The sequence below is a fragment of the Merops nubicus genome, unplaced genomic scaffold, assembly GCF_000691845.1.
Source record: "Merops nubicus isolate BGI_N331 unplaced genomic scaffold, ASM69184v1 scaffold12769, whole genome shotgun sequence".
NCBI lineage: Eukaryota > Metazoa > Chordata > Aves > Coraciiformes > Meropidae > Merops > Merops nubicus.
Window position 1 is genome coordinate 3,681 of NW_008633105.1, and position 11,100 is coordinate 14,780.

Sequence of the window (11,100 nt, forward strand, 5' to 3'; positions counted from 1 at the left end):
TTCCTGCTGGCAGCCAGCTCACGCCTGCCTCTTTGCTGGCAGGAACCACGCTTTCTGCTCTGGGCCCCATACACCGTCCTGGGAGTGCTCTCAGCATCCAGGCATCAGGCTGGGAGTGTCGTGGGACTGGTCAGGACTGGGGCCAAGCCCGAGGCCACATGCTCCCAGGGGACCCACGGGCTCTTCCACTGCCGCTTAGCAGGGGGATGCGGGACTGCAGGATGCTGCCGGTGATGTGGCTAGGGTGGGGCTAGGTCCCCCGCGGGCCCCCTGCCCCCGGAGCCGAGGGCAGCCAGTGGGGTCAGCCCAGGGATTAGCATCCCTGGAGGCAGATGTGAAGTGCAGCCAGAGCTGTTAGAGCTCCTTAAGGGAGGATTGAGTGCCATAAGTATCAGCCCCTCCTGATGGATCACAGCATGTGCCCTGGCCAAGATGCAGAGCTGGGAGCTGAGAACTGGCCTCCCCTATGGGCCAGAGTCCCCAGGATAGCTGGGGTGTGCAGGGTCCCCCATGGGTCTCTGCAGAGCTGCTGACCCTGCTTGGGGGAGCAGATGTCAAGGGGCTGAGTGGGATGGCTGCTGGAGATCTGGCTGTGCCCCAGAGCTCCAGCTCCCCTGGGAGGATGCACAGGAGTGGGCTCTGCCCCATGGGCCCCCTGCAGAGCCCTGGCTCTGTGGCAGGGGATGTGTGGGGCACCCATGGAGCACTCATGCGTACATTGCTCCCATGTCTATGGGAGCCCACAGGGGCCAGGCTCTGGACTCTGGCCCGCTCTCTGGGCTCCTCTCCATCACTCTGGGGGAGCTTGGTAGGACTGTGCACCCCTATTGCGGGGGGGGGGCCACCACCATGTGCCCTGCTTGGGGTGGGGGGACTGTGTGCCCTGTCCAGAAGGCACTGTGCATCTTGTCAGATAGTGTACCCTACTTGGGGAGGACCACGTGCCCTGCCCAGGAGGGCACACTATGTCTTATTTGAAGTGGGGGGACTATCCCCTAGCCAGGGGTGCGTGCTTCCCGGGGGAGAGGCAGACATGTCGGTCCGTGGCAGCAGGAGGAGGAGGAGCAGAAAGAGATGGAGGCAGGGCTGGCCACGGGAGCAGCTACTTTCTGATCACTTCCTGCCCAAGCCGGGCGGATTTCACAAGGGCTCTGTCCGCGCGGCCTCCCCACCTGCCACTCCGGTCCATGGCTGGCACCACCTCCATCGACGCTGTCAAGAAGAAGATCCAGAGCCTGCAGCAGGTGGCCGACGAGGCGGAGGAGCGCGCCAAGCACCTGCAGCGGGAGGTCGATGCCAAGCGGCAGGCCCGGGAGTGGGTAAGGAGCAGGGTGGAGCAGCAGCCGGGAGGCGTCCCAGCAGCTCCCCGGGATACCCCACCGGCTCCAGCAACGCCGCCAGCATCCTTCCCTGTGGGCTGGTCCCAGCCATCCCCCCCGCCCCGGTAGCCGGACTGGCTGCTCCCAGGACGGAGTTCTGCCAGGTCCCGGGAGTGCTGCCATCCACAGCCACGGCAGCGTCTCTGCCTCCGAGCTGCCTCCTCCAGCTGCCTCATTCACGGGCATGCGAAGGATGCCCCGTGCAGCGGGGCTCCACAGGACTTCCTCGGCTGGTGGGGCACAGGGAAGCAGTCAGCAGACAGCTCTAATTTGTTTCTGCTTGGGGCCAGGCAGATCCTGGGAAAGGATCCTCTGCCTTGGAGACAGCTGTATGTATGGCTAAAAATCCCACACCCAGGCCCTTGTCTGGTTTTCAGCAAGCTCTGCAGTCTGGGCCACAGCAGTCAGAGAGCTTTTGGCTCTCCCGTGTGTTCTTTTGTGGGGGACAAGCCACTCCTTTGCACTGCCATGGGCCAAAATTTCCACTCTGTGTCACTGGGACAGCATTTCTAGGCTGCAGCTTGTTTCTGGTTTGGCTATTTTATTGTTGGAGCTTGTGAATTCTTTTTTCCATCTTTCCTTTACCATCCTCACCATATCAGGGGCAGCAGAGCTGGGTGTGGTACCTGGGCTGTTGTCACTTGGGCTGTGTGCAGAGGAAATGGCCCCTTCCTGCAGCCACAGATCGGTTCGCCAATCAATGGGCCCTACTAGAGAGCTCATGTTCCTGAGTATCCATCCAGGCAGTGCTGACTCACTGGTGATAATTCTCTGGGAAAAAAGCTCCTGCCAGGATGAGGCAGATACCACAAGCAGAACATCACCTTGGTGGGGGCCAGCCCCAGCTCCCCATTGGGTGGTTTGGCCAGGGATGAGATCTCAGTGAGCCAAGAAAGAGGATGTTCATGGGGCGGAGGAAGCTGTTGTGCCAGCCATGGGGCTAGCCACCTACCCAGCACACTGCCAGGCTGCCCCACTTGGAGCAGTGCTGGCTGTGCCCGTCCCCACCCTACTGGTTTGCCACAGGGGACCACGGGTGCTCAGTGGGACGGTGCAGGGTGACAGCTTCTCGCTGCTCCCACAGCCCCCCTGCTTTGACCAATGTCCCCTAGTGCATTCCCTGTGCCGGGACCAGGTGCTGCAGCTGGCCAGGCCTGCTGCAGCCTGTGAATAAACAGGAGACATTATCCCCCAGGTTGGTACATGCCTCCCTGTGTCTTGGTGCATGGGACTGCTCCCCACGTCAAAGTCTAATTGCTGCTCATCCCTTTGCATCTGGGGTTTTAATTCCCTGCAGCCCTGCCCCAGTGGGGAGTGGAACCAGGAGCTGCTGAGGCAGTGTTTCCCAGTGGTGGTAATGGAGCAGGCAGAAGGCCTTTACCAAATGGAAAGAGCATGTGGCTAGGTGTCAAGGGGCTGCTGGGGGCCAGGGCCACTGCTCCCAGCTGGCCCTGGCTCCTGGCCGCGTGCACGGGAAGCCTGGGGAAAGCAGGGAGCCTGGGCCCTGGCAGCTGCAGCTTGGCCAGGCTCCAGCCTACTGAGGGCAACATGCTCCATTGCCCCCAGTGCTGTGCTGTACTTCAGCTGGGGGGAGGGAGCACAGGTTCCCATGGTTCAGGTTGCCCTGTTGTACAGGGCCAGGGATCCCTGCAGAAGAGGTTCCCAGCTTGATCTGCTACCTCTGTAAATGGGAAATCCACAAGCAGCTTCAATTTCCTTTTTTGGGAGCAAAGCTGCACAGGGCATTCCTCCCCCTTTACTCACTGCTCCACAAACTCCAAATACCATCCCTGAGACAGCATGGCCACTCTGGCCACCCTACCCTGGTTAATGTGACTTGTCCCTCTCCAAGGTGGGAGCTGAAGGTTGTAAGGACACAAGTGGAGGGGCTACACATGCCAGGCTCAGGTTGCATGGCCAGGAGGAGCCAGCATCAAACAGAGCACTAGGGATGGAGGGAGTCCTATTGTCCCTATAGAAAGGTGACGGGATGCATGCCCCAGCTGAGCTTGTTGCACAGTGCCAAGGGGTGTTCTGGATAGCAAATGCAAAAGTAACTGCCAAAACCACTTTTTATATAGAGACATATGCCACATAGAGTGACCAAAGGCTTTCTGCTGCCCTAGGCTGAGGCTGAAGTGGCTTCCCTGAACCGCCGTATCCAGCTGGTGGAGGAGGAGCTAGACCGAGCCCAGGAGCGCCTGGCCACTGCCCTGCAGAAGCTGGAGGAGACTGAGAAAACAGCTGATGAGAGCGAGAGGTGCAATGGAGAGGGACAGCGAGGATGGCATTGGGTCACCCTTAATTGCAGACAGCCCCCCTGTTTTTACAGTGAGGTTTGCGGATCCCCCTGAAGCGATCTTATGGGATTTGTGTTAGTTTTCCTGAAAAAAGAGCAAAACCATGATGCAGAGAAGTCCTTAAGATATGGATGTTCTTGTCATGCTTTGAAATTTCAGGGCACCCATAAAATCCTGAAAAATTTGATCTGATGCTTATACAAATATCAGTTTGTAATCAAAGCCAGAGGGTACTTGGAGCCTGTTTTCTGCCCTAGAGCAGACTCCTCTTGAGAGCTGAGCAACAGCCCAGGAGGGGACTTCTGCACCTGGGAAGTGTGGTTGACCTTTGAGAACAAACCAGCCTCATTCAAAAAAAAGTCCTGCAGAACGTGTTTCCTCATCGTCATGGCAAGCAGGTTTACCAGGCAGGAGCCATGCAGGCAAGGGCACTCAGGTTGTATGAGAATGCTTGGACATGGCTTCTGCTGACCACTTGACCAACATAAAATGATATTATCATGAACAGACAGACCAGCAGTCAAACTTCTCCCTCTGCTACCACATCACACCCCAGAGATCCGAAGTGGGCGGAACAAGTCAATGCACTCACTCACTGCAAAGAATGTGAAGAAGGGAGTGAGCTGGCCAAGGAACCATGCCATGGGAGAGGGAACCAGCCAGATAATGAGTCCAATTATGTAGAAATTTCCCAAAGTCTCATTTTTCTTCCCGCCACCCTGTGAACTCAAATTGCTATGTACAATCAGGGAGCCCTTTCAATAAGCAGAATCCCCACACAACACATGCACTGTGAAAACAAACCTCCCAACTCCACTGCAAGCAGAGTCAGTTCTTATAGAGGTGGCTTCTTGCCCCACCTCCAAGTTCATGTGGAAGGTGGGGGCACCTGGTGGTGATCTCCTAATCAGTTCCCACCCAAGTTTGGCCAGACCCTGGGTGAAAACCAATCAGGAGGGTCTTTCTTGCCTGGTTGTGGACATCATCCATATGCTGTCATTCAAGGTTGGGGGTTTAACCCCAGCACTTCAACATGTCACAGCATTCCTAACAGTTACACGAGCTCTTCCCTCCATTGGCAAAGACCAGTTTGAGCAACAGCATCTGAGCAAGAGAAGAGTCTGCGGGAGTCCCTGCCATGGGGGTTCAGTGACCCCCTGCTTGTGAGGGTCACCCCGGAATGGGAAAATGCTTTGCCATGGGATGTTTTCTAGCGTTTCCTAAAATTTGCTGGCCTGTCAGGCTGCTTTTGTGGAGGTTGCAGCCAGTTCATCCTGGGTTGCACACATTTTAACCTCCCCAGACAATGGGCTCAGGACCTGCCTGGTTGAGAGGCACTGTGGCCATATATTGCTCTGGGGGACAGACCTGGGGTGGCCTTGGGGTCAGCTCCACTGCTCAGTAGCATCCCTAGGGTACCACTGGTGTGACCCTACCATGTGAGGTGATCAACTTGTGCCAGTGTCCCAAGTCTTCAGCGCTGGAGGATGTCAAGGTCAGGGCACAGTGGGTAGGTGGGAGGTGCAGCTGCTACCTCAAACCACAGCAGTAACATCTTTTGGCTTGGGCTTTCCTCAGAGGCATGAAGGTCATTGAAAACAGGGCCATGAAGGACGAGGAGAAGATGGAGCTCCAGGAGATGCAGCTGAAGGAGGCAAAGCACATAGCAGAGGAGGCTGACCGCAAATACGAGGAGGTGTGTGTCTGCACTCACATATCCCTTCCCCCAGTGCTGATCCCCCTGGTGGCACCTGGGGTTGCCTTTCCACAGCCCTGTGCACTGAGCCAGGGCAAGCACAGAGCTGATGTGCGCTCCTTGCTGCCGTTGATAGGTTGCCCACAAGCTGGCTGTCCTTGAGGGAGAACTGGAGCGCTCAGAGGAGAGGGCAGAGGTGGCAGAGAGGTGAGTGAGGCTCCCAGCGGACAGTGTGCAGTGGTCCCATGCAGCTGGGAGGGGCTGTGTGTCCACATGGGGCTGGAGATACCTCTCCTCAGGAGCAGCAGAGTCTGCTGTCGGAGTGGTCCCTGGGCTCACAGGCTGGGGGCAGGGGGATGCCAGCCTGTTAGCAGCATGTCCTTGACCCTGTTCTCTGCTGTCCCCCCCCGGGGTGCCACTCTTCCACCCCAGCCGAGTGAGACAATTGGAAGAAGAACTGCGGACTATGGACCAGACTCTCAAATCCCTCATTGCCTCAGAGGAAGAGGTACTGGGTCAGGGGCACAGGGCAAAGCACAGAAGCCCCCCTCTCTCTGTCGCTGTCTCTTGAACCGTGAGAGCCACTTCTTTCCTCTCTACACTGCTACCTCTGCCACCGACCTCCCCTTGCCTCCCTCTCTGGCAGGCTCAGGCTAGGCATGCTCCTCTATCCCTCCATGCCTACTTTCCTCAGTAGGGTTGGTGGGAACCTGGATGGCAGCGATGCACAAGGCATCCTTGTGAGGAGGCATGAGAAATGGGTCAAGAGATGTGCCCCAGCAGCTTCTGCTTGCAGTGGCTCTGCTCCTTCTCTGCCTGTGCTGCCTGAATTTTCTCTCTCAACTTTTCTCTCTTTCTTTCCTCCTTCCCCATGCCTGCTCTTTCTGCTCTCCCTACTCACCTGCCCCTTGACCCCGCTCCCCTGCCTGGTGTCCCTTGATTGGGATGTAGTAAATGTGGTGACCTAGAAGAAGAGCTGAAAATTGTCACCAACAACTTGAGGTCCCTGGAAGCCCAGGCTGACAAGGTAGGACCCAGCAGGGCTACTGGGGCTGGGCAGAATGCATGAGATCTGGGGGTGCTGGAGTCCCCCACTAGGGCAAAGGATAGCCAGAGGTGTCTTGTGGGGCTTATGAGTGCCCATCTCTGTCTCTGCAGTATTCCACCAAGGAGGACAAGTACGAGGAGGAAATCAAACTTCTAGGGGAAAAACTGAAGGAGGTAAGGGGTGTGGTGCCAGGACCCCCAAGAGGGGCTGTCACTGCATTAGTGCAGGCACAAGTTTGCCATCCCATGTGGTTTTTGACCCTGTTATATTTGTGTCCTCTCACCCTTCCTCAAATTATAACCCTGCAGTATGGCAGGTGGCTGGTTCTGGGATGCCCCTGTGGGGTCCTGCTACCCCAGAGAGGGTCCCTGTCCCATCTGGAGGGCTTGTGTTTGCATCCCCAGGAAGCACAGCCCTGCTGGGGTGCATCATGCAGCCCCATGCTATGCTCTGCTCCTGCTCCGCTTACCTCTGCCCCATGTGGTGTTCTGCTCCCAGGACATGTGCTGGGACTTGTGCCTTGCACACACCAACTTCAAGCCATATCTGATTTGGCTTGATCTGTCTAGTGTTGGTTGCACACACAACCTGTGAAGCGTGTGGGCTCCCATGACGCCTCTGCTTTTGGTGGTCAGGACAGGTTGGGATAAATGGGAAGCCCAACATGGAGACACTTTGCCCAGCTGTCTGTTTTGAGGGCAAGCTCTCACCCCTGCTGCTGGTTTAGGATGTGGGGGTCCATGGGGCCCTTGTCTTTCCTAGGGGAGGGCTCATGGGGAGTGGATCCAGGAGATGCAGACGGTGTAGGTTTCGGGTGCAGTGCAGCCCGTGCCATCCCCATTGTGCCTTGCAGCTCACTCTCTCCCTCCTGCACTCCCACAGGCTGAGACCCGGGCAGAGTTTGCAGAGCGGTCTGTGGTGAAGTTGGAAAAAACCATTGATGACCTAGAAGGTAAAATGTCCTCACCAGCCCCACGTCCCTCTTTCCTGGGGAGCACTGGCCAGGATGTGCCCCCAATGGGGCTGAACAGGGCTTGGCTGAGGTGAGAGGGTGGCCAGAGGTCCTGGGAGGGGGGAGGCTGTATGCCATGGTGTCTGGTGTGGGGGCACAGAGCTGCTGGGGTCTGCAGATCTGCCCTCAGGTGGGGAATAGGGCCACATCCATGCTGCTTGTGCCCACACAGTCCTGCTGCCCTCAGCCCCCTGCTCACAGACACTTTCTCTACTGCCTGCCCCCCAACCTTGCTCCACCACCTGTTCCCCCCACCCACCCCCTGCCTGCAGATGAAGTATATGCACAGAAGATTAAGTACAAAGCCATCAGCAAGAAGCTGGACAATGCGTTTAACGACATCATTTCTCTCTGAGCCCCTCACTGGGCACCAGCATTGCACCCCCCTGCCTGCCTCGCCTCTCCCCAGCTCAGCCACTTACCTGCCTGGCCATCCCACTGCTTTCCCTGCCTGCTCTGTCCCTTCTGTCCTTCCCAGCCCATGCCTGTCTGTCAGCTCCTTTGGGACAGGAGCTGGCCCAAGGTGTTCCCACAATACCCCTCTTTGTGGGAAGACAAGTTGTAGGTGCTTAGGGGTGTTTGGCAAGGAAGGGGAACAGCCCCCAGGATCCCCACACTCTGGGTGGATGGAGCCCACACAGTTGCATGTCCATGCCCCAGCATTGCCTGGCAAGGAACAGAGCTGTGCCTAAGAGTCCTTTGCTTTAGTATCTCCCTCCTTGTCTCCCTGGCAGCACAAGTACCAGGGACCCCCCACATCCTCTCAGCAAAGCCCCCTGGTTCTGCTTGCTGAGCCCAGGGCCAAGGGGACCCGCACAGGGAAAACAGTATCTCCAGTACCAAAACAAAGAGGAGGGCTTAGGCCCAGGGGATGGAGGAGGGGGTCTGGGTGTTCAGGCAGCCCATCCTCAGGCAGGTAGCCCCCAGACCCTCACTCCTCCCTCACCCCTGCCTCCCTTCTGTCCTTTGCACATCACTCTTCAGTTTGCATTTCATTACTTTTTCTTTTCTGTTCCACCCCTCTGGGTTACCAAGTTGGTCTCAATAAAGTGTTTTCTCTCCTCTGTTTCTCCTTTGTTTTCTTCATGCTTCTCTGTCTTTCATCTTCTGCCTGTCTCACGTGGGTGCCAGCAACCAGGTGGTAGGAGGTGGCTGTGGGCAGCTCAAAGCTGTGAGACCCCTGGGATGGCTGTGGCTGAGCCCTGAACAGCCAGGCTGAGCAGGATGGGGCCCTTTGTGCCTCTGTCCAGGGGATGACCCCCACCACCACTCAGCTCTTGGACACAGCTTTCCTCATCTTGTGCCACCTTTTCCATGACTCTTTTGGCCTGAAATACCAGGGTTAGATCTGGTCCTGTCCATTCTCTGTCCCTACTCCCAGATATTGCCCACAAGCAGCAGTCTCAGCCCTGGCATATCTCCTGTATCACCCTCCCATCCCAAAGAGACTGATCCTACCCTTCAGCAGCAATCCCTGGCCCTAAACAGGTCCCTGATCCTCATCCTTCTTCTTCCTCAGCATCCTACCCTGCCCCATAACTCTGTCCCTGAACTGATAGACCTGTGGCCCCATTCCTGCCCCAGGACTGGCTGCCTCTTCCTTCTGGGCCAGCTTGTTCCCTACTGCTGGCTGGGTAGCAAGGTTTCCAGCGAGGACTTTGAGGAATTCTGTCTCTTTTCACTAACTCGCCTTTCTCTGTCTCTTCCCTCTGATGTGCTGATGTCTGTTTTCTCTAGAGCATTCCCAGCAGGAGGCTGAGAAAAACATGCATTCTCACTAACAAGCTGCAGGTCATCCTTACTGAACTTAACTGCCAAGAACTCCTGGTCCCAACCCAGCCTCCTGCACCTGGGCTGCCACCAGCCTCACTCCCTGCCTTGTTTCATCCAGGATGGCTCAGGACTGGGAACCTCCCTCTACTCCCCACTGGGGTTAGGTGGTGTGTGGAGCCTTGGCTTATCTACCCAGGGGTAACCACCCTGCTTGGGGGGGGAGACAGGGAGCCCTCTGGAGCTGATAGCTTTTTCTTGGGAGAGGAACAAGGGGTTTCACAATGTTCTGGGATGCCCACACAGTGATGGCTGTCACTTGGCATCAGTCTGGCCCTATGGGGGAGGGATGCAGTGGATCGTATTGCTGCATTCCTCCCCTTGTCCTAGAAGTCAATGGCCAACCTCTTCCCCCTCTGGTAACCCCAAACTATGCAGGGAGGACCCCCTTGGAGTGGGGTCTCTGCAGGGTGCTGGGAGGCCTGGGACAGGAGCTGGGGATGTGGAAGCACCTGCTGCCCCAAACCTGGGTTGGGGAATGGGGAAGAAAGCACCTGGTTGGGAGCACTAGGAGATGGGGCTGGGTGGGCAGAGCTCTCATCCCATCCCCACCTCTAGAGGGATGGAGGATGCTGTTTGGAAGTGAATGCTGGAAGAGGCTGCCTTGGCTGCCCAGCAGAGCTCATCCCTGCAGCCTTGCTACCTCTGCTCCTTCTTTTTGCTGTCTTCTCTGCCTGCCTTCCTCGGCTGCTCTTTCACTCTTCATGGAGCACCACTGGGTCATGTAGTGGGTACTGGCTCTCCTTTTGCCAGCTAAGGGTTTGTGTGTGAGCCCACATCTAGACAGTGGCGATGGCCCAGGGCAGGATGTGCTGTGGGCAGAACAGGGAGACAAGCCTGCTGGTGGCTGGCTATGGAGGGGTACCCATCAGCAGTATCCATGCTGTGGAGGGCCTGGCCCTGGGCAATAGAGCGCCATGGGAGGATGGAAATGCTGAAGAGTGGGGACTGCCCACCATGAATGACTGTCCTGGCTGGTCTGGCCACTTTGGCAGATCCCACAGTAGCTAGCCTCATTCCGGCTGGTGGGGCTGCTTGTATGGACTCTGCTCTGCAGGGACATCCCACACAGCGGCTGGTTCTGTACTGAAGTGTCTTTCTGCATGTGTGTCTGTGCTTGGTGTGGTATGTGTGGGTCTGGCTGCACCTGGGTATGCTTGGGCTGTGTCCATGTGTATGGCTGGCTGTGTGTCCCTTTTGTTCACAGAGAGTCTGGCCAGTGCCAAAGAGGAGAATGTGGGCATCCACCAGGTCCTGGACCAGACCTTGTTGGAGCTTAACAACCTCTGAGCTACTCTGGGGAGCCTCTGTCCCTCTTCCCTACCCCACACGTGCACCCTACTGGCACACTCAGGATGTCATCAGCTGAACTGCATCTTGGCTACATCCACACACCCATTGAGAAGGAAAGCCCTGCAGCTTTACGCTGTGGCTCAGGGGTGTCTTGTCTGTGCACAGCCTGACTGGCTCTGTCCTGTATTCATGTCTAAATATTAAAGCAGTTTGACAAGATGGACGGGTGTGCTTGGTCCTTGTGGGCGGACACAGGCACGGGGAGACATAGGGGTCTCCCTGCCCAGTTTGCACAGGAGGCTCTGCAGGGTCTCGGGTCTAGGGCGGGTATGGCAAGTGTAATCAGGTCTCCAGCCATGGACCCTGGGACCAATAATGGGCACAGTTTGGGCTGCATCCCCTTGTCTCCCATCATTTCCTTGGAGTGCACAGAAAACCTCCAAGTCTCAAGCTCTGTCCAAATTGATCATCTTCTTCAAGTGCACAGTGATAGAGATATGTCACTGGTGTGTCCTCTTCCACAGCTGGCATGTTACCTGCCT

At 56.9% G+C, this 11,100-nt stretch overlaps 1 protein-coding gene across 9 annotated transcripts in view; it reads left to right on the top strand.

Annotated features, from left to right (window-relative positions):
• TPM2 (tropomyosin 2 (beta)) overlaps positions 1 to 10,777 on the top strand; it is a 14,451-nt gene extending 3,674 nt beyond the window's left edge. The window contains exons 1-8 of one of the 9 annotated variants that reach the window (XM_008948138.1): positions 1,095 to 1,319; positions 3,506 to 3,639; positions 5,258 to 5,375; positions 5,512 to 5,582; positions 5,808 to 5,883; positions 6,534 to 6,596; positions 7,306 to 7,375; positions 10,473 to 10,777. In XM_008948138.1, the coding sequence (XP_008946386.1) occupies positions 1,188 to 1,319; positions 3,506 to 3,639; positions 5,258 to 5,375; positions 5,512 to 5,582; positions 5,808 to 5,883; positions 6,534 to 6,596; positions 7,306 to 7,375; positions 10,473 to 10,555 (747 nt within the window). In that variant the 5' untranslated portion in view covers positions 1,095 to 1,187 and the 3' untranslated portion in view covers positions 10,556 to 10,777. Of the gene's footprint in view, positions 1 to 1,094; positions 1,320 to 3,505; positions 3,640 to 5,257; positions 5,376 to 5,511; positions 5,583 to 5,807; positions 5,884 to 6,326; positions 6,403 to 6,533; positions 6,597 to 7,305; positions 7,376 to 7,707; positions 7,903 to 10,472 lie in introns of those variants that run through there. The other 8 variants (XM_008948140.1, XM_008948142.1, XM_008948139.1 and 5 more) reach the window with 8 other exon arrangements.
• Positions 10,778 to 11,100: the final 323 nt, after the last annotated feature.